The following is a 22799-nucleotide window of genomic DNA, read 5'->3' as shown; positions in this document are numbered from 1 at the left end:
GTGACTGGTCTGATAGAGGGAATGGCAGCATTGTGGTATCAAATTAGGCAGGCATGTGGCCGTGGACATTAGAATATCTATTAACAACTGTGACAGATAATATAATATCTAGGTAAAGAGCTAGCTAGAATTTCATAAATGAAGGAACTTGTAACTTTAATTTTTTCAGAACTTCTTAATGATGGTTCTTAAATGCTTTGTAGCCCACCACTTACTAGAGGTAGTGGGAAAGAAAGGATATGGGGGAAGTGGACCTGTTTAGAAATGGATCCTTAGAGCAACCCCTGTCTGTGTTGTCTGGAAATTGGCAGTTCAGTTTGAAAGACCCACAACGTGAGGACTCACCATGTTCTGACTCAGGAGAGGCGACACCCCAAATCACACAAGAAACGGTCTTGCTGCAACTGCAAGAGGATTTTTATTCAAGAGCACTCTCGGGCCCATGGTCATACACCACGCAGGGGTAGAGGACCGTGGCGCCCCGAGTAGCTGAGTAAGGGGGTATTTAAAGGAAGAAACCACAACTCAAGGAGGTGGGGAGGGCGTTGTTGGAAAATACCAGAGATACCAGTTAAGAGTCACAAGGAAGTGTAAAATCACAAATGTCACAAGGAATACCTAGTAATTGTGAGGGTTATTTCTCAAGACAGTTTCTAAGAGCCCCTAAAGATAGCACATTTGCATTGCAGGTTCCAGCAATGGTCAGGGTGGGTCAGGGTGACTTTCTTTGAATGAACACTCTTTGAACCCAGGAAGCAGGTGGGTGGAGGAAGGAATGTTGCTATCTGTTTTATCACCAGCACCTGGAGCACTAAGCCACAAAGACCACACTCCCAAGCCTGGGCTTTAAAGCCTCGAATTTTGCTATACTTCTTCAAGTTCACAGGTTAGCAGCGGCAGCTCGATCCCTTTGCAGACATGCCACAGATACAGCAGCAGTCCAGTTTGGTGGTCAGGACAGCAAACACGAATCAGCAGTGGTGGCACTGCCTAGCAGAGACAGCCAGGCCTCAGCCTCGGCCGTGCCTCTCTCAGGGAAGTGAAGCTCAACGAAGATGTGAGGCTCAGAAGCCTTGCACAGCTTGCTCTCTAAGCAAGCCAAGCTTGGTCTCCGTCACTGCCCTTCAAGTCCTTTTTGAACTCTTCAAACATCATGTGCCTTCCACGTGTCATCTCAACATGTGTCTTGCATGCATGTCTGTCTCAGCTGACATTACCCTGCCAAACAGAAGTGGGAGCTGCAGGAAACTGCAGTACAGCACCAGGAGTTTCTTGGTGCGTTGTTACGGCGTCCCAATAAATGCAGCTCAACTACTCAATGTAAAGTGGACCAGCACATGCGTGTTGTTAGCAAAGAATCCTTCATCGTGTGTCTTTTCATGTGCTTGCTTTAGCAGAACATCCTCTCTCCTGTGTCTGCTTCAGTGAAACTTTCCTTCATGTGTTTGTCCCAGCAACACATCATCCAAATAACCCTTGGGTTCCATTTCCGGAACCAGGCTGCACTCGGAGACAGGACATTGTAGTGTGTCTACAGTTCTAATACTCTGCAGGCTTAGTGTCACGATGCACTGTGCCAGAAACAGTAAACACTTTGTTTCTTTCCACAATTTCAGAATTTTGAGACAGGGTTTCTCTGTGTAGCTCTAGCTGTCCAGGAACTTGCTCTGTAGACAAGGGTGGCCTTGAACTCAGAGATCTGCCTGCTTCTGCCTTCCAAGTGCTGGGATTAAAGACATGTGCCACCTCTGCCGAGCAATTTACGAATTTTAAAAATAACAACAGATACATACATACACAAATACCAAATACATTTGAAGATAAAATACACAAGTATACAATACCATTTTAATGACAGCACTTTGTCCCATAGTCCTGCCTATCCTGGTATCCTGCATTAGATGAACATAGGTTTTTTTTAAGTATTAATCACTAATATTATCATATCACAAAGCATGCAGTAAATGTATCTGTATATGCATATGTGTGGTACAGAATGATTAACACAAGTTAATACGGAGGCTTCAGAGAAGTTAAGGAGGTTTCAGCAGTGGGCCGAGAAAGAGCCTGCATTGATAAGATGATAGGCCAGACTAATGGCAAGAGGGAGCTGCTAGGGTCATGGTTTGACACTGAAGTTGTTGCAGATGTGAGTTACAGGGCTGAAGCAGATTCTGAGAGCAGAAAACAGTGAGTTCAGGTCCAGATCCAGACAGTTCATCCCGATCCAGATGAGCAGGCAGACGGTGACTAAGCCGGCTGCAGCCGTGGAGCACTGTCTTGGTGAGGGCTATCGATGATGAGCAGGCAGACGGTGACTAAGCCGGCTGCAGCCGTGGAGCACTGTCTTGGTGAGGGCTATCGATGATGAGCAGGCAGACGGTGACTAAGCCGGCTGCAGCCGTGGAGCACTGTCTTGGTGAGGGCTATCGATGATGAGCAGGCAGACGGTGACTAAGCCGGCTGCAGCCGTGGAGCACTGTCTTGGTGAGGGCTATCGATGCTGTGAGGAAACACCTTTACCAAAGCACCATAGGGAGGCAGGGCTGATTTGGCTCACACCTTGACATAACCATTCCTTGTCAAAGGAAGTCACGACAGGATCACAGACAGGGGAGGTACCTGGGGGCAGGAGCTGGCAGGCCATGGAGGGGTGCTGCTTACTGGCTTGGTACCCATTGCTTACTCAGCCTGCTTTCTTATAGAACTCAAGACACTATCCCAGGAATGACCCCACTCACAATGGGTTGGCCCCTCCCCTGTCAATCACTAATTAAGAAAATGCCCGACATGCATGCCTAAGGCTGGATGCTATTGAGGCTCCCTTCTCTCAGATGCCTCTAACTTGTGTCAGGTGATCTAGAGCTACCTAGCGCAGGTACCAAGCCAACCTGAAAGTCCAAAAACAGTTGAGGAGTCCTCTGCTTGTTGATCCTTGACATATACACCAAGTATCTCTCTGCTGTGAGGCCAGGCCATCATAGTGTTAGGTGTCTATGACTTTATGGGGTCCAGGTGAGAGTTAGGCCCTTTCTTTGGGTTGTTGTTTCCCACAAGTTCTTGTGCGTGGTTTCCCTGTTACTATTTTAAGATACCTATGTACTTCTAAGGCCTCACTTCACCCAGTCAGTTTATAGAGTAGCTCACTTTCTCCTCCAGGAATAAATGGGTGATCAGTCTGTGTTGGGTATGTGCTTCCTGACAGGTGGTGACGTTTCTGCTCCACCCACAGGCTGCAGCCCTCCTCAGAATGGAGTCAGAAGCTTGTAAACTGACCACTGCTTACAGTTAGAGAATTCTCTACTGCCTTACGCTTTGCCCTGGGCCGTGACCCTCTCATCCCTAGATGCCTGAGGAAGGCAGCTGTCTGAGAACTTCTGTCTGTATTGTATATTAAGTCAGGCTCAGGCATACACCCTTGGTCCCAGCACTCGGGAGGCAGAGGCAGGCGGATCTCTGAGTTTGAGGCCAGCCTGGTCACAGTATGAGTTCCAGGACAGCCAGTTCTGTTTTTAGTGAAAGTAAAGATATTTCTTTGTTTGCTAATAGCGAGTGAGGGTCTTTTAGCATTAGTCCCTCTAGATTTGAGAACAATCTGTTATTTCCCAACAGTTCTAAAACTTCCCAACCTGGACAACAGAGGCAAACACTTGCCCAGTTTTCAAACTATTTGAAGTTTCATAAAATTACAGCTCACTTTCTTAGAAGTTGACCCTACTCAGCATACTCAAAGCAGTGCCTGCTTTGATTAGCATTTTTCTGTATGTTTGAGAGAGAGTATAATTGCATCATTCCCTGTCCTTCCTCCTCTAAGACCTCCCCTCTGTACTCTGTAAGACCACACCTTTGTTTCAGTAATTGTTATGTGCATGTATGCATCTGAGTGTACAGACCTGAGCAGTCTTCATGATGTCACTGTGTGCATTTTCAGGGCTGATGGATTTTATTGGATAATTAATTGGTGTGCTTTTCCCTGAGGAAGACTTTCTCCTGCTCTCAGCATCCCTGGGTGCCTGTAGTTTTTTTGCATAGGCCTCACGGGGTTTTTGCTCAGCATTTGCCTTGTCTATTGTTATTCACCTTATGTCTAGGGTCATGTTGGTGGACATTATGGGCATAGCCCTTACAGTCTTTCCACAGTATTCCCCAAGCCTCATTTGTGAGAGCAGTTTGTCCACAACTCTGAATTTTGATTGGTTGTGGTTTTCTGTGATCTTTGCCTGTTGCAGAGAAGTTTCCTTGATGATCAGGGAGGTGTACACTTACCTGTGGTATAAAGACTGATGCTTAGGTCATTAGTAGGGATTATGCTGGTTAGTAAAGTGGTGAGTGTAGGTTCTCCTACACGGTGCATGACTTAACTAGCAGTGAGTAGATAAGTAGGTGTCCAGTGCCAGGCATGGCTTCCCTCTTGTTGAGTGGATCTTAAATCCCGTTAGAGAGGTGTTGGTTACTGCCAAGGGATATGGCTGCCACTGTTCTCCTAGGGTCACTGTGCCATGAATAGGACTCCATTTGCCTGAGGATTAAGGCCAACAACCGACAAGCACACTTCATAGAACACATTTTTTTGTTAGTTTTTTTTGTTGTTGTTTTTGTAAACAGGATCTTAGCCCAGGTGGCTGTGTAGTCTTGAACTCTCGAGCTTCCTCCTTTAGTCTCCTGTATGCTGGGATCATAGGCATGTTCTACCACGTCTGATTTATTTAGTACCTCTTAAAGTAACTTATAACCATAACCATAAAGTAAAATAATATGTTGAGTTGTGTCCTGGAAGACCAAATAAAATCTGACTCTTACTTAAATATTAAACTGTATTTGCATACTCTTGAGATTTTAACAGGTAATAACCAAGAGCTGTTTATAGCTTATCGCCAATTGTACGCTTAAGAAAACAGTCTCTGCTCTCCTGTTGTAGCTTTATGACCCTTTCGGCTGTACCCAGGGTAGCTCCTCTTGGCAAGTGTTTGTCTAGTGACAGCTTTGTCAGTGTTGAAGATGAACTGTGGCGTCATCTGAAGCTGTTCCCTGAACAAGTGCACTTTGATTTTTTCTTTAGATTTCTTGTGCTGTGTTGGAGCTTTCTGTTTGTGATCATCACTAGCGAGTGAGGCAATATTAGTACGTTAGTGGGTGGGGAGGGAGAGGCCCTTAGGTTCTTTTCCCTCAGCAGGCAGTGAGGGTGTCTTCTGGGCTACCTAGTAGGAAGGAGCAGTGTCAGCCTCATGGGCTTATTTCTAAGAATGATGGTGACGGGACTCTGAGGCAGCTACTCTGCGGCACTGGCCTCACCCGACCGTCACCAAGGACCTTTCTTTCCTTCCCTTTCTGTTCTCCTGTGCGTGAGCACGGATCTGTGGAGCAGCACAGGTAGTGCTGTGCTGAGAGCTGTAGCTGGAGTGCTGGTGCATGAGCCGCCCGCCACAGACCCATCTCCCATCTGATGCATTAGCACTGTGCAAGCTGGGAGCAGGCGGGAGGGAGCCCCAGCGGCTACTTCTATGCACACGATCCTAGCCTCCTAATGGTTATACTGCTTTTGAAGGTTCCAGGTCTGTGCAGCACATTGGGGGACTCCACGAGTGTGGATCTATGGAGGCCTTGTATTTGGAGAACTCCACTTACAAGTAAGTAGCCTGGCTTTACTGTTGGCCCCTGACTCCTAGAAGAGGCTCTGGATTGGTGTCACACAGGTCACAGAGGTGTTGGCAGGAGCCTGTTTTCTTTTTTACAGGTTATAAGGACATAGTTTTAGGACTTCAGTTTCAGTATTTCTCTAGGGTTCTCAGTACCTGTTGCTGGGCTGGTCCAGGGTGATGAGCATATGTTTGCAGGTTAAGGGTGCAGAGTTGTGAGAGAGCATGTAGGGAGACCTGGCTGTGCCTGTGTGCTCAGTGCTGGCGCCCTTGAAGGATGCAGATGCCTGTGTAGCTCTTTTCACTTGCCAGGAGGGCATAGGAGTGTGCTTCTGGAAGAGAGGGCGTGTCTGCTTGTGCTTATTCTGCTCTGGATATCTTCCTTTCTCTCAGCACTGGCTGCTTGGGAAAACAGTGGAAGGTTTTGGCGCAGCAGCAGAAAGTGCAGGTGTCGTTTGAGTATTAGCGTGAGGTTCTTCTGACAGCCTGTGCTTTACGTAGACCTAAGCATGAGGAAGTAGCAGGAGAGTCCCATCAGCTTTGTAACTAGTTGCTTCATGGCTCCCACCTGGTTCCTTTCTTCTGTAGTCTGTGGTCCTAGAAATCCCTGCCGAGATTTCTTTCTACAGTGCTGGCAGTGATAAGGGCCAGAGACACATTTACAATCTTCTGGATTTTTTTTCTATCAGGGATTTCTTAACTTGCAAAATTCTATGTGGCACAGGATAACATTGAATGTAGACCAACACAGAATTGTGAGTTTACTGAAAACCTGAATTTTTTTCCTTCTTGTCAACTCAGTTGCATGGCTGTTAAGCATGAGGTCTGTAGATAATAACGATGTTTTGGAGAGTCAGGACGTTGGACACACCTGCAGGATCATGCTGAAGAAGCAGAGGATGCGGGCTTGTGTGAACTTAGAAACCAAAGAAAGCCTCTCTTCATTTTGCATCAAAGATTTGTGATTTCCTTATCGTGGTGCCAGGGGATTGATGCCAGTGGCTCCGGGTGATCTCCTTTGCAGAGCTTTCTCCCCAGGCCCTAGGACAGGGCGTCCCGGCTTACTACTGATTATTTGTTTTGCTTCTTCTGTAGAACTTAATCCTTCGAGTGGGAGCCTGCCTTCAACAGCACCAATGTCACCGTCAGCCATTTCAGCCCAGAACCTAGTCATGTCTTCATCAGGGGTGGGTGCTGATGCCAGTGTCACGCTGACGCTGGCTGATACTCAGGGCATGCTGTCTGGAGGGCTGGATACGGTTACACTGAACATCACTTCTCAGGTGAGTTTGTTCTCTATTAGATATACAGTTTTGTATTCTCATTAAAGTAATATATTAAATGTCAAAAGGAGAAATTATGAACTGGCTCAAACTCTGACCCAGCTGCTATCTTACTAACCTTTCTACTGCTGTGAAGAGACACCATAACCAAAGCAGCTCGTAGAAGACAGCATTGAGCTGAAGGCTTGCCTACAGCTTCAGAGGCTTCGTCTGTCATGGTGGGGAGTGTGGCAGCAAGCAGGCAGGTGTGGCACTGGAATAGTAGCCAAAAGCTTACATCCTGAACCTCAGGCAGCAGACAGAGTGTGCCAAGCATGAACTGGTCCTGGCCTAGGCTTTTAAAACCTCAAGGCCCACTCCACACCAGACCCAATGACTAACTTCTAACAAGGCCACACCTCCTGATCCTTCCTAAACAGTTTACTGACAGGGAAGCAAACCTTGAAATACATATGCCTGCTTGTGGGGCCGCTCTCATTCAGACTCCACAGCTGCCACTCACCGGGGTCCAGCTTTGCTCAGCTCCCATGTCAGTTCCTCAGCTTGGTCACATTACAGCCCAGTCAGAAGCAGAGACACAGTGGCCTGGTGCACAGCTTGCTTCCTTGTTTTTATTCAGTCCAGCAGGATGTGTCACCTACATTTAAGGTGAATTTCCCCCCTTCAAGTAACTTAGTCTAGAAATTTCCTCATAGAAGTGTCCAGAGGTTGTCTGCTGTGTAACTGTAGATGCAGCTAGCATTGGCATTGACCTTGTCTTACCAAACAACCTCTGCAGCCATTGCCCTTTCTCTCCAGGTTTGTCTGGTGCGTTTACTTTATGTGAGTGTAGTTGTCGAACACCTTGGGGTCTTTTGTGAACGGCCCTCTTTACGTGGATGGGTCTCTAGGGTGCACCTGTGTTACATACCATGCATCTACTTCATCCTTCTTATTGGTGAAAAATATTTCTTTATGTGGCTAGGTCACAATATCACTCCTTTGCATGACTGCCCCTTAGTCCATCTCCATAGGCAGAAGTTGAGGAGAATTGAGCAATTCCCACTTTTACTGTAAGACCTTCTGCCTGGTGTCAAGTGATTGTCGGTCACATGGCAGACGGTGCTGTCCAAAGTGATTGTGCCATGAAAGCTTTTTCTTTTAAGTACATTTTATTTAGTGTGTGTGTGTAAGTGCAAGCTTGTGTGTGTGTGGTATTCATGTAGATGTCAGAGAACAACTCTTAAGAGTCAGTTATCTCCTCCTCCTGTGTGGGTCAAACTTAGGCTGTTAGACTTGGTAGCAGATGCCATTACCCACTGAGCCACATTACCAACCCCTAAAGGTCTTTTAAAAAGATGGCATGTCTGATAATGTGAGGAAAACTTCTAAAACAGTCGTCATCTTTTGGCAGGGCCAGCAGTTCCCAGCATTGCTCACGGATCCCTCTCTCTCAGGCCAAGGTGGAGCAGGCTCACCACAAGTCATCTTGGTGAGCCACACCCCACAGTCCTCCTCTGCTGCTGGGGAAGAAATAGCTTACCAGGTATGGCACCTGTGCAGCTCACACTCAGCACCAGGAACAGTGAAAGAGTCCATGTGGGTTGGCCCTAGTGAATGGGGCCAGCCTCTGACAGACCCAGAGCAGAGGTACTGAACTCTGTTGGTCTTGTGGGCTTGGAAAATGGTGGCTCCCAGATTTTGGTCAGTGGTAGGTGTGGCTTAGAGCCATCAGCTTTGATGTGGCCAACAGTGAGCTGATGTACTTTCAAACTGGTGTTTGCTCTCCGCTTCCTGCTCAGTCTTACGGCTCTTTGCTTGTACTAACTAGTTCTTTGGTGTATTTCCTGGAAGCATCTATTGTTTCTTTTATCTCTGCCTGTATCTTTACATGCATGCACATATGTATATATATATATACACACCTGTGTGTGTGTGTGTGTATATATATATATATATATATATATATATATATACACACATATATATACATATATGTATATGTGTATATATATATAAAAAACTTTTTTTCTTATTTGTTTTTGTTTTTGTTTTTGTTTTCCTTTTTGGTTTTCCAAGACAGGGTTTCTCTGTGGACCCTTGGCTATCCAGGAACTCATTCTGTATAGATCAGGCTTTCTTGACTCATGGGAATCCACCTGTCTCTGCCTTCTGAGTGCTGGGATTAAAGGTGTGCACCGCTACCCTGGCTGATTGGTCTTTTTCTTAAAGCACATGTTTTAGGAACCAAAATTGTAGTAAATGATTGTCTGAATGTAGACAAGTGTATAAGCATTTTCTAATACTTTAATGAGTCAGAGCTAAAGAATAGATCGATGTTGACCTCTGACTTTGGGGAGCTTTAAACTTTGCCTGACTCTTGCTAGGAAATGAGACTAGTGTCCTAGTTGTCCACTAGGACAAGGACTTAGTTATTGTCATAAAGAGATTAAATGTCAGTGATACCCAGGAGTTCCCTGATTTTGTTTCCGTGAGAAGAGCTTGTAGCTGCATCTGTGTGTAAGTGTAATTCATCTGTGTCAAAGCCTAGAGCCACCCCAGAGACTCACGGGACAGAGGGAGATAGTGTGGTCCTGCTGGCTCCTGCCTTGCTGCCTCGGTGGAAGGGTACAGAGTAGACGCAGCAGAAGGAAGGAGTAGGGAGGAACTCAGAACTAGCACTCAGGCTTGCCTATCCACCTCAGTGCAGTGTCCCAGGCAGTACTGGAATTGGCTAAGTAGCTAGGGAACAGCCTTGTTCATCCCTCTCGCTGGCTTAGTGACCAGCTGCGTTCACCCCTGGGTCAACAGGACAGAGGGAGCCCAGGGCCCCAGGCGAACAAAGCCAGCTATCCACCACAAATGACAGTTACCATGGCTACCTGGAATGTCACTATCATAGTGTACTCTACCTGATCCCCCAGGGTTTAGAGGGGCTGCCCCAGGAGTCCTTTCCTTAGGGTGCACTGTGGGGTTTCAGCCCAGGCCTGAGTTGCTCACCATGTACCTGGATACCAGCCGCAGCCCTGACTCCTTGGTTATCACCTCAGGGTCCAGTCTCTGTCTGACTTGTCTCGTCACCTGACAAGTTCCTAGTTCCTAATCCAGTGCCAACATCAAGGCGCCCAGTACCACTTCTTGTTTTATGCAGCTAGTAAACTGCTGACCTTTGATCTATGGCTTCTCAGCATTCAGTTTTATATCGCTCCAGTGCTCAGAAAGCCTTGGGTTAAAATTAATTTGAAGTTCCTCTACTCCATTTGAGTATTAAGTACTAATGAAGTGATCTAAATACCAAAAACTTGATCTAGCTTGTGATTCTTTTTTTAAGAATTTAAAATATTAAATGCAAAAATGGGGGAGGGCAGTAAATGTGTACAAGTGAGCAGTTATGAACCATTTTCTTAGTGTACTCATGAGTCTCTCTGCCAGGGCTCTGCCTGCTCTGCCACTGTCAGTGTTTGAGCCCTATCCATGCCTTGAGACCGCTAGGCCCTGAGTGTAGTCTGCTTACTCCTCATCAGTAGACCATAGCAGCAGTGTGTGTAAGGATTCTGAGTCCAGGTCCTAGCAGAGCGCATGGTGAGCAGGTGGTGACTGTTACAGGATTGACAGGTAGGATCTGGCTGTCCTGCGGTCAAATCCTTGAGCAAAAAGCTTATCTTTTCTTTCTCTGTTTCTTGATGGTTCTGGCGCTGCATGTCATTTACTCTATCACCATAGTCTTTTATCTACTGCTGCAGAACCACACTGATATCATTTAGTCCAGGGTTTTCACACCCTTCTCATTGACATGTGCTACATTTTATGTGAGTACCTTAGTGTGTTTGTGTTTTTTCCACTGACATGAGCATTGCATAACACCATCTCTGCGGTATCTTTTCTTCTTTTCTGTCTTTTCTTTACAGTGTTGTGATCCACTCAATATTTTGGTATTTTGAAAAAGTATTCAGCAAACTAGTAATAAAAATGTTGGCAAGTCACATGCATATTTCTTATAATTGTTCCATTAGATCATTACTTATCTCTAAACTGAGGCCCACCATTTTTGTGGGATGCACAGTTTATCTTCTCTGTTTTGCTGGTTTTGTAAATTCTGATGGCATCCCACAAAATTGACTTGGAAAGCTACTCATTAGTTGGGATCCACGGTTCAAGCAAGCTAATTAAACACTATTAATTACTTTTGAGGTTTTTAGTATAGTATATGGAGATCTGAACCACAGCATTTTTATTGTATTTGTATGTTATGTGTGTGCCTTGTGCGTACGTGTGTGTATGTGTTGTGTGTGTGTGTGTGTGTGTGTGTGCAGCAGCACATGGAATATGGTGTGTTAGGCAGCACAGCGCTTACCTTGCTTGCCTGGCAGCCTGCAGTCTACACTCTTGTCATAATCCTCCTTTCTCCTGACTCTCTGCAGGTGGCTGATGTCTCCGCCCAGCTGACCCCTAACAGCCAGCCTGAAAAGGAGGGCCTTTCCCACCAGTGCCTGGACTGTGACCGTGCCTTCTCCTCAGCCGCCGTGCTCATGCACCACAGCAAGGAGGTGCATGGGAAGGAGCGAATCCATGGCTGCCGGGTTTGCAGGAAGGCCTTCAAGCGTGCCACACACCTCAAGGTACACCCTGGGGACAGGGAACAGCCACAGCTGTGAGTCCACAATGCTTCTAACCAAAGTAAAAACTGAGTGACACATGTCTGCTACATTTCTAGAGATGGTGATGTAAATGTGTGTTCCAATTGTCGTAGGCATTGGCTTGTTGGCTGTATATGTATAGATTGCAATTCAAAATAAGTTTTTAATGGAAACTGATGCCAGACTATCATGTCTCACATATCTGTCACACAGACAGAACTGGGAAAAGCTCTCATCATGTTTGAGGCTGTGGGAAAAGAAACTCATGAGGGCTGGCATCCACGGTGTGACAGGACATTCTCCGAGGAAGTACAGGATAACTAACTCCATGTTTACCTTGGGGTACCTGGCAGGGACCGGACCCCCTTTGGCCATGAAGGGTGAACATGTAGGATACCTAGAGCTCTGCAGAGAGGTGGTGGATAGAGGATAGGTATCCCTAGGGAGAGCCTTCCATATATGCACCAGGGATGCAGAACCCTGGGAAGAAATTTCAAGCTAGGGTTCCCCACCTTGTTTGGGGGAGGGAATAGGGGACAAAGTCTCATACAGTCCTGGCTAGCCTGGAACTCTGTGTAGACCAGGCTGGCTTTGAAATCACAGAGACCCACCTGCTTCTGCCTCTCCCAGTGCTGGGATTAAAGGAGTGCATCATCATACAGCCTTTCCTCTTTCCTTTTAAAGGGAGCCCCGTGGACAGCAGGGTAGCAGGACAGAGAGTAGCAAAAGCAGACGGATGTGTAGTGGGAAAGCCTGTGAGATGCTGCTTGACCCTGGCATGGCCGGCACCACCATCATAAAGCCAGTGATGAGAGCCAAGCTGTGCCCTACATGGGGGAATCGCCAACAAGTCACAGTTTGGACATTCTCTGTAATAGCTGAGAGCCCTCCCAGCAGAGCCCACTGTGGCCAAGAGGGAAGAAGTATGTGTCATCCAAGCACACAGAAATATATCCCTGCTGTTCTGAGTCACAGCGATACTGCATGCCAGTGTAGACGGGAGAGATGGCGCACCTGTGACTGTGTGCGAGGATAGTCAGTGACATGGGCTTCCCTGTATGTCCATCTAAACCTGCCCTTGTCGAGCTGTGTCAGTCACATAGATAAGGAGAGCTGCTGTGAGCCTCAGCTGTGGGCTTGCGGTGAGGCTCCAGCAGACTGTGTAGACAGCTTGATGATGCTTCACATTCTCTGTGCACACTCAAGCTCAAAGCTTGTTGTCCTCTTGGAACTTGGACTCTGAGACTCCATTCTCACCAGTATCTTTCCTGTGGGAATTGACCTCACTTCCGATGGTGTTCTGGACATCACCCTATAGACATTTGAGGCTGAGATGTGAGCTGCCCCAAACTCACTCAGCCTAACACAAGGGCTCTTATACACACACATGCACCTTCTTCATTGTCTTTTACACGCACACGCACACACGCACCGTCTCCATGCTCTCCTTCCTTACCTCTTACTCTCATTGAGCGCACTCGGAGGCCTCTGAATGCCGTCTGCTGATGCTCGCCAAGCCTCTGCTTTCACATGGGAGCTCCAGGAACGTGAGCAGCCATGGTTGCGGGTGTAGAAGAAGTTTGTCAGAGTCCTAGGAGGCCTCAGCACTGTGATAAAGAGCAGAGCCACTCTCGCCTGGCCCTCTGACAAGAACTCCCCTGTTTGGGGAGACTCTCAGTTTCCGTGTAGCAAAGCCTGCCTGCTCTGATGAAAGGATGCAGCCTGTCACTGCGTCTTAAAAGCATCAGCTCCAGATAACAGCTCTGATCCTGCACACTCCTGGGGCTATCACAGCAGCCGTCCTCTCTAGAAATGGCCTATGGAGTTACAACATGCTCCTCCTGAATACTGGGTTGTCCCAAATAAGAGGTCCTCCGAAGGCATGGTGTTCACACAGCTACACTTACAGTGTCCGTGTTTCTCAGATGACGTAGGGAAGCATCAGTGTTAGCAGTAGGCACAGCACAGTGTTGGAATTACTGCTCAAGTCTCAGGCTCTGCAGCCTGTCCTAAACTTTCTGACTTTTAGCATCTAGGCTAAAAACAGTTTTCTTATTTCCTGTTTGTCCTTTGAGCTACCTCATAGGCTATGTGGGTGCAGTGATGTTCTTTATAAATCTGAGATGTATGTGCAAACAGTGCCCATGTCTACTTCTGTCTGAATCTGCTTCAAGGGTTAGGGTAGCATAAAGACTCTAGCAGGGTAGTAGTGTGATAACGTTGAAAATAGCCTCAGTGCCAGCCTTCAGAGGACACAGCACAGTAGCTGTCACATTTCTGAGGTCACCAGATCACACAAACGTAGAACAGTGACAGACAGGCTGAGTCACACACCGCCCAGAGTGCAGTTATGGGATGCTGTCAGCAGATGGGAAATGTATCTGTGAATTATGGACTTCTGCACAGGGGAGTTGTGTAATTGGTAGAACAGCTACACGGAGTCACAGGGCTTCTGGGAGAGTTGTCAAAACAGTTCCCATCTTCTTGGACTTTTAGGCCAAGCGTTTGTGAGCTGGCTGTGGGCCTTGGCTTTCAGGTGGACTTATAAAGTGTGGGGACAGAGGCTCCTCACAGAGACCATCAGGCTCCTCGCTGGCGAATGCTGCATGAGGGTGACAGTTTCCCCGAGCCATCACTGTAGCCTGAGGAGGAGAGAGAGTGCCACTTGTGTGGACTCGATTTCTTACCTTTCTGACACTGACGGACTCCAGGTCCTGACATCCCAGTCAGAAGGTCACCCGTGAGGTTGTCCCAAAAGGCGATTCCTTGTCTAGTTCTGTGTCAGAGCTCTCAACTCTAGCAGGGCCTAACGTTGGCTGTTATCTGTGTGTTCTGCCAGGAGCACATGCTGACCCACCAGGCCGGCCCCTCGCTCAGCTCTCAGAAGCCCAGAGTGTTCAAGTGTGACTCCTGCGAAAAGGCATTTGCCAAACCAAGCCAGCTGGAGCGACACAGCCGCATTCACACAGGTAGGGATGAGGTGTGCTACTCGTGTGCTGGGAAGGAGGTCATCGGTGAGAGAAGCAGTGAGGTATATGGATACCCGTGTGCTATGTGACCTGTTGGTTACGGACAGCATCCAGTGTTCCACTTTCTCTAGTTTTTGATCAACTTATACCATTGACTAACTTTTCCACTTGAGATTTGGCAGTTGTTGTGAGCTTGGGAAATGAAGTGTGCCTGTGCTGTGCCCCTCCCTCCATTGGGTTAGGAGGTGGAGGGCACCTCTCCAGCCCTCCAGGCTGCTGTGGTGCTCTGCCTGCTGACAGTTCCAGCCTCTTCTCACAGAGAGAAATGGTCACAGGAATTTTCTCACTGGGGAGGCAGAGGCTGGAGGATAGATACTGTGCCTCACTGCCCAGGCAGCCTAGACTCCTTGACACATTCCAGACAGTAAGAGACTTTGCATTAGAAAGCAAAGAAGCTGGGCATGATGGCTCACAACCTTGATCCAGCACTAGACAGGCAGAGGCTGGTGGATTCTCGTAAGTTTGAGGCCAGCCTTGTCTACATAGCAAGATCCAGGCCAGCAGGATTTCCCTGTCTCAAAAGAAACAAGAGCAAACAGAAAAAATAAAATAAAATAAAACACCAAGACAGTTGGTGACGATTGTCATCAGAGACTGTCATGTCCCTTCCACTCCCAAATGCTTGTGTACTTCTCACATACAAACACACACGTGTTCAGATACACACACAGCATAGGCACGGCTTCCATTTGATTTTTGACGATTGCTTCTGAGTTTTTCATTTTTTCCTCTAGTGGGCACTATGACAACAGCACTGTCCCCTCTAGAGCTGTATGGATGATGGTATTGGACTTTGAACAACATTTTAAAGATCTTTGCCAGGAAAACATTGAACATGACTGTGGTTACCTTATGCCCTCTGAGATGCATGGGGATATACAGTGGTGCCCTGTTGTCTTCTTGGGGTAGAGATACTGCTTGACTGGCAGGGCCCGAGCCCTTAGTACACATCCTGGGAAGGATGTCTGTGTGCAGCTGAACAGTAAGGCGGTCCCTCCTGCCCTGCTGCCTGACTCTGCACAGTCATGCCAGGGCTGCCTGCTGGGATTGCTCTCCCTGCAGCTGTTCTTACCTCTGAGGTAAGATCACTCCTGAGCTGTTTGAAGTCCTGATAAATTAGCTGAGATCTTAAAGCATGCAGGGCTGGGCGAGTACTCTGCTACTTGTTGTCCCAAGGCTGTTGCCGCAGCATCTAATGGATCCCTGCTCACCTCCCAGTGCTCGGGATCATTGGTGCAGCTGGGTTGCTCTGCTCCGTTCCTTGCTTAGTCTTGTGGGGTAGAGTCAGCTACCAGCCCTTTGGTGGGGCGTTCTGGAGAAAAGGCTGTTTCCGACTTGTCTAAAAACTTGACATAGCCTAGCTTCCACGTGTGTGAATTACTCCCAGCTAGATGAATGCTCTGAGAAGCTGTGCAGTTCGCCAGAGCCACCTGTCCTTTCCTCCTCCCCAGAGGCTGCTGAGAAACAGGCTGGAGTCACTGCAGTCAGGTGTGTGTGTTGGGGGGGTTCATCTGCAGTGCATGGCCACTGAAGAGAAGGAATATGGGGCTCTGCTGTTACCCTTGTGGGGAAGGACCCTGACACTACAGCAGGAGGCTGCCATATAGGAACAACTTGCAGGCAAAAGCAAGAAGCCACACCTTACCCAGATGGTTCAGTGATTGGAGGCAGGGCCAGCATAGCTTGCCAAGGGAGACAGTGAGGTCTGGTGGGAAGCTCCCAGCAGACGTCAGGCTTGGCAACTCTCTCAGGTGCTACATTCACTTGAAGGTAATTGAGTGGCATTTTAAATATTATAGAAAATTATACTTTATAATAAGGAGATTTGATATTCTCATGTTCAAATGTCTTTTCCTTGTGTCATATAAAATATATTAAAACATTTTGTTTAAATAATGTGTGTTGTATTTCTGGACGTTACTTTGAGTCTGGGTACCTCTTGAGTCAGGTTTCATTTTTGTCTCAGCATGGCGTGGCTTCACCAGCATGTTGCTTCCTGGCACCGTGGTGGTCTTTCTCAGCACTGAGCTGTCTGGAATGAGTGACATTGTGCTCTGCTAAAGTGTGTGATCTTGAGAAAGGTACTGACTGTGCTTGCACTTTGCATGCAGGGGAGCGGCCATTCCACTGCACTCTGTGTGACAAAGCCTTCAACCAGAAGAGCGCGCTGCAGGTGCACATGAAGAAGCACACGGGCGAGCGGCCCTACCGGTGTGACTACTGCGTCATGGGCTTCACACAGAAGAGCAACATGAAGCTGCACATGAAGCGAGCACACAGCTTTGTGGGTGAGAGACCTGCCCTGAGAAGACACTACTGTGGGACGGTTAGGTCGCTGGGTATTTTCCAAGTGTTCCTTTAGCCCATTTCACAGTAGCCATGCTTCGTGGATCCTATAAGGACTGTACTTTATAGACAAGAGTTGAAGCCTGTGCTGTGCTCCTTTCCCTGGTCCTGTTCCCTACTTCCCCGTTTCTTTCTCCTGAGACAGAGTTGAGGTAAATAGTCCAGGCTGGCTTCCCACTCTCAGTCTTCCTTCCTTAGCCTCCTGAGTCCTGGGCTACAGCCGGCTTCAGGCAGTGCTTCTATAGCACGTGCCTGGCCGCAGGAGCATCATGGCTGGCTGTTTTCAGTCCTTCTGGGGCCCTTTGGTAGCATACAGGTCAGAGGTCACCTGAGTGTCAGCTGGGAGTCTGCACAGAGGCGGGCAGTGTCTGCAGACTGTGTTGGATACCATCGCCTCCATTCTGTCTACTTAGTCCAGGCTACACAGACCCTGCCTTCTCTGTGGCCTCTACGTAATAACGCCATCAGAGTCGGGTTACAGGTTATGAATGGCTGCCTACCCTGCTTGAGGCCCTCTTTTGGACCTTATGGTAACATAGCCGTAGCATTTTATTAAACAGAGTAAATCGTTTAGGCTGGGTTGCACCAGTGGCAGGAGCTATGCAAAACGGTGTGTGACATTAAGATCCAAGTCAAGCCCAATACAGCCGTGTACTGTAGGTTCGTTTTGTCGCAAGATACTAGTCTTGCTTAGTGAAGGTAGTCATCCTCATGTGGTCACTGCAATTGTGTCCAGACATGTCTGCCCAAGGGTAGGATGGCTGTGGCCGTCAGTGGCTGCATGTTGTTAGAAGTGTCTGTGATGCGAGTTTATTACTAGTGGCTCATCACTGGTTGTGGGTTGGCATAGCCCACAGTGTACAAGTGCCCACATCACAGTGGCTCTGACCCACACAAACTACCTTAGGCTTCAGTCCTTGCCTCCTGTATGCATGAGGCCCAGAGTCCCAGGACTGACATCGCAAGGTCAAAGGCGATTTACTTGGCTTGGCTTATTTCACGTCACTGAGACGAGGAGTAGATCAAGCCAGAGGTTTCCCTGTTCCCACGCACTCTTGTTTAAAAGTACACGCTGGCCTGCTTCTGAGATTTGAGGCCTTCTTTCTCTTTGCATCTGCAGGGACCTTGCAGGCAGCCACTGTGGTCCAGGAACAGGATGGGGATGAGCTAAGGACCCTCCACTTGGAGGAAGTGGTGCCGGAGGCAGCGGGTGAATGGCAGACCCTGACCAATGTGTTCTGATGCCGTGGAAAGAGGCCAGAGCATCCTCCATGGAGCTGCACGTGAGGGCTAGAGCCCGCAGAGGCTCTGTTCTGAAACTTCAAGTGGTAGTTAGTACCACACTAATGTTTTAGCTAAAATTATTTGAAGAATCATTGTCATTCAAAGACTCACGGGAAAGCGACTGGGAAATGCACAAATGTAGCGTTGTCATTGCCGACAAATGACAGAGCTGGGCACTGCCATGGGCACTCACCTTCTCATGGCAGTGTGTGTGCGTAGCAGATGAACTGGGTCTGAATATCATTGCGGTGAGATTTGTGTTAGCAAAAGACACATCAACATGGGAAAACACGCGTATGGTAGTGCATGAAGTTCGGAGGCAGTGCTGTCACATGCGGCTGTTTCTCCACTTTTTACTCTGCATTTTGCTAATTAGTAACAATCAGTTCTTTTCTAGCCCGCTCTTAAGTTCACGCAACTGATGCCTTGAGAGACGGCTGGGCCAGCTCTCTCCATCACAGAACCTGACCCCTAGTTCTGTGAACACAGGCGCTGCCTCAGCAGGGCTGTGGAGGGGGCCTGACCTGCAGGCGAGGGCCAGCTGCTCACACAGATGAATCTGTCCGGTCACATGGGTTAGGTCACTGCAGAAGCACAAGCCATACCCTGTATGGACAGTAGCTGTCCCTGTCCACTCAGTAAATGTATCCGTATTTTAAGGCTAAGGACACAGAGCCCTGCGACTGTCCTCACGCGTACGGAGGTGTGTTGTCTCAGGGGACTGTTAGCGTCATCAAGCAGTGCCCCAGGGGACACAGACGCATCCCAAACCAAACCCTCCTGCGCCGAGCAGTGTGCGCTTCAGCATTCCAAAGACAGACGGTTCCCACTTGACAGCAGTCCCTTGACGCTATTTATATGTTCCATATGTAAATACCTGTGTACATAGACAGACACGTGGGCCTCCCTCCGTGTGGCGTGGCTGCGGAGGACGCGTTGTAAATAGAAGCAGTCCTCCTCCTCACAGAGCGCATCTGGGGCCACTCCCCGTGCACCTCAGGCCCGTGTCCTGTTCACTGTTAATAAATGGAGATCTTTTTCACTGTAACAGAAAGCTGGGCTCTATTTTTTTTCTGAAAAAAAATAATTGCCTTTATTTTCTCTCATTGCCTCCTTGGTGTCAGAAGAGAGCAGTTTTATTATGAATGTTATGTGGACTTGTTCACTAGAGTCCTGAAGAGAGACATTTCACTGTTATTTTGAAAGGGCATCTTTTGATTCTGTTCACTTTTGTCATCTGTATATAAGTAATATTGACAGTGACATAAAAACTTTTGTTATGTGAAAATATTTAAGTCAGAGAACTGTTAAATATTATTACTTTTTTCCAAACTGATTTCTGTATTGTATATTTTTTTAAGAAGAAAAAAGCCTTACTTGACTTCTTGTGATACTGGACTTAAAAACCCAAGGCCCCCAAATGTCAGTGTGCACACTGGCTGTGGTAGTGTTTTCAAAAGAATTGTAATTGTGCGAGAGTTTTAAAGTCTCTGCTATCCATGCACTTTTTCTTTTATAATTTTGTATTGAAATATTTTAGAAATATTAATTAATTTTAGTGGACAGGTAGCCCCCACATTGAAATTATCGGATTTAAATTTTTTTGCTCTGTCTGGGTTATTTATTTTCCTCTCAGCATTAAGTGTCATCTCAGGTCATCTGTAAAGAGGCTGGCTACTTCCTGGTTGTGTAGTGAATGCAGGGCGCTGACTGGATATAGTCAGTTACCTATGTAAGTAAGACCTGACCAGGGAAATCTGAAGCCTGCTTTTATTTTGGTTAAAGAAAAGAAAATCTACCAGTAACCCATTTTGTGTCTTTTCTCAATTTATTAGCGAGCGAGCCTGACATGTGTATATTTGATTTTACTTCCTCCCCATCAAAGCTGCTTCCTTACCAACATTCCTTGAGAATACAAGGTTTTGAGAAGATAACTCACTTGAATATTGTGGTTTACAGGTTGATCTCTGTATTTTAAATGTTTGCGATGCTGTTTTAGGAAAGTGGTTTCTAGCCTCATGTGTAACCAGGGTTTTGAGGATAGAGAACTGTATTTTTAGAACTCTATATAACATAAACTGTTTTGAAATAACTAAATGCAAAATGGCATTAGGAAATGTGGTGTATGTGTGGTTTTTGTTTATTTGTTTGTTTTTAATCATGTTTCAGATAGACTAGTTGGGGGAATAAATTTCAATTCAGGTATTTTTAGCAGAAAACAAAAACTGTTATGATATTTCTTTTACCTGTGCGAGGTCCAGAGAATGCACACCCTCTTGGTGTCCCCTTGAAGCACATGGAGCTGACAGCCAGGCATGACCCTTGACAGCAAATCCCGTGCCTGGTGCAGTCTTGACGGTGTCACTCCTTCAGCTCTGCGGAGCCACTCAGTCCTTGGAGGAGGCTCCTGGTTGGGAGAAGAACCGCTAAGCCTATTCCTGAGGCGTGCTGCTGCTGGCTCTAGAATGAGTACAGCTGAGGAGACCGAGGGAGCAGGAGGGTGTGGCGTGCACAGACCCCGCACAGGGCCATAGATAAAGGTGGGCGGGGCTGGGAAAGAAGCCCCTCACAGCCAGTCAGGCGAGAGGTGCTCAGAGAGCAGCCTGAGGAGATGAGGGGGCAGAGTAGCCGGGCTTAGGAGGTTAGAGAGGCTCCTCAGAAGTTGCTTCCATAGTGAGGTACCAAAATGGTAGGCCGTGTGCACCAGAAAATTGTATGCCCCGCACACCATTTATAAGGAAAGCTGAGTTCAGTTCCTCTGAGGTCTCATGAGTACCTGTGAGTTTAGCACATCTGTGTAATCCAGATTTCCGAGAACAGCTTGTGGTACTGTGGGCTGTCTTCTGAGAAGTGTATTCACTTACTAAGACTCATGTTCCAACCTACATGGCTTCACACAAATGTATGTACGTAGTATTTTATAAGGGAGTTACGAATCTGTAGGCCCTCTCTTAGGTTCTGTGCCCAGGGATATCTCATGCCTCCTTGCATAAGGGGTTTCTCTCAAGCCAGTTTCAACCCCCTGCACCCCCCCCCAACACACACACACCCTGTCCCCACACCTCCACGGAGAGTGACCCCAGGGCCTGGAGCTGCTGTGCTGACTCGTGACCCATGTACAAGGCGAAGGTGACCCATAGCCCCTTCTTTTTCTGCCCTTGGTTTATACGCATGGGATGTGGGTAAAATCCGTATCATTTAGAGCAAAGTCTTAAGTGGGTTGCAACACGTATGTGCTTTCAAACACTTGTGACCCCAACATTTGGGAAATGGAGGCAGTCAACCTCTACTTCATAGCATGCTCCAGGCCAGCCTGGGCTACCCCCAAACCAAACCAAAAGCCAAGGAAAATGGAGCTGCACAGGAGCCACCCACAAGAGCCCGATTGGGTCTCACTTGCCCTGGTGTCACTTTTAAACCTTATTCTAGTGAAGTAACTTGAAATCTGGTTGCACCCTCTTTACTGTCTAAAAATTAGAGCTACACAATTCCTGGGAATTACGGCAGTGCACTGACTGGCCACTGCTGCCTTTGACCGGCTCTTCCCATGCGTGCTCACCGTTAGGTGAACATTATATTCCACTCCACACTCTACCTGCACAGGCACTGTGGTCATTTTTTGTATGGACTAAATGGTATAGATCTGTTAGTGTGTCAGGAGCAATAGGCAGTAATCAAAAAATCGTGCTATTTAAATCTTTTCTATGTGTAATGCTTAAGGCATGAAGACTTTTGTATTGAATCAAGATTTGTATATTTGACAGGTTCTAAAATGCCATAGTGATTGTTCTTCAGCCCCACCAAGAAAATTCAAAGTTAATTTTTTAATTTACCGAAAAGTTCTCTTTTTATCTTCAGAATTGTCTCATGGTCTATTTATACATTGGATGATATTTATTTAATCCAGTTTTGTATTAGAAATTGATAGTTATGCCAAAAGCCACTGTGCTGGCTTTTAAAAAACAATAAAAATAGTTTTTGTATTATTTTAAAACTCCCGTATATTTACTTCTTGCGGCCTGGAGTGAGTGGTAGCCATGTGCCCAGCGTGTCTGTAGGGCATGAAGCTGATGCGACTCCCTTGTGGGGTGCACTCTGGTCCTCTGCCGTGGGGATACAGGCGTGATGACAGCGATGGGGAGGCATCATCTGCTGATGTACGTGCCCTGAAGTCTGTGGGGCTCCCTCCTCAGAGGATGCATGAGTGGCCCTCCAGTACCCATGGCTGTGCCTGACTCTACCACTTCCCCAGGCTGCGAGGAGGAACCGATCGTTCCTGCTCCTGCCTGGTTGGGGTCAGGCTGAGCAGCTGAAGGGCCAGATGCAGGGTGGGGAGGAGGGATGCCGAGAAGTGGATCATCCATCCTGCACGCTATTTCTCGTCACACACGATCTCTGCATTTGCCGGGGTGCTAGAGACTTATAACCGATCAGCTGCTGTGGAGCTGTTTCAAGTGCCTTTCTGTGTTGTGAGGTGACCCGAAGGCTGCCTGCCTTGCGGCCTACCATAGAGCGGTACAAAAGCCTCATCTATAGGCTAGGCTGCTCAGGTTACGTCCTGCCCAGGCCTGCCCGCATCCCTGCCCTCAGGTAAAGGGCTTTGCG

General features: G+C 47.5%; 1 protein-coding gene across 3 annotated transcripts in view; it reads left to right on the top strand.

Moving 5' to 3' along the window:
- Znf236 (zinc finger protein 236) overlaps nucleotides 1–22188 on the top strand; it is a 106318-nt gene extending 84130 nt beyond the window's left edge. The window contains exons 26-31 of one of the 3 annotated variants that reach the window (XM_085833658.1): nucleotides 6732–6919; nucleotides 8313–8390; nucleotides 11320–11517; nucleotides 14375–14504; nucleotides 16676–16852; nucleotides 18031–22188. In XM_085833658.1, coding sequence (XP_085689784.1) covers nucleotides 6732–6919; nucleotides 8313–8390; nucleotides 11320–11517; nucleotides 14375–14504; nucleotides 16676–16852; nucleotides 18031–18152 — 893 coding nt within the window. In that variant the 3' untranslated portion in view covers nucleotides 18153–22188. Of the gene's footprint in view, nucleotides 1–6731; nucleotides 6920–8312; nucleotides 8445–11319; nucleotides 11518–14374; nucleotides 14505–16675; nucleotides 16853–18030 lie in introns of all 3 variants that reach the window. The other 2 variants (XM_085833657.1, XM_085833659.1) reach the window with 2 other exon arrangements.
- The last annotated feature ends 611 nt before the right edge of the window (nucleotides 22189–22799 follow it).

The sequence above is a fragment of the Mus caroli genome, unplaced genomic scaffold (assembly GCF_978045245.1).
Source record: "Mus caroli unplaced genomic scaffold, Mus_caroli_1 scaffold_19, whole genome shotgun sequence".
NCBI lineage: Eukaryota > Metazoa > Chordata > Mammalia > Rodentia > Muridae > Mus > Mus caroli.
The sequence above is the reverse complement of the archived record's forward strand: the minus strand, read 5'-3'. Positions and strand labels throughout refer to the sequence as shown.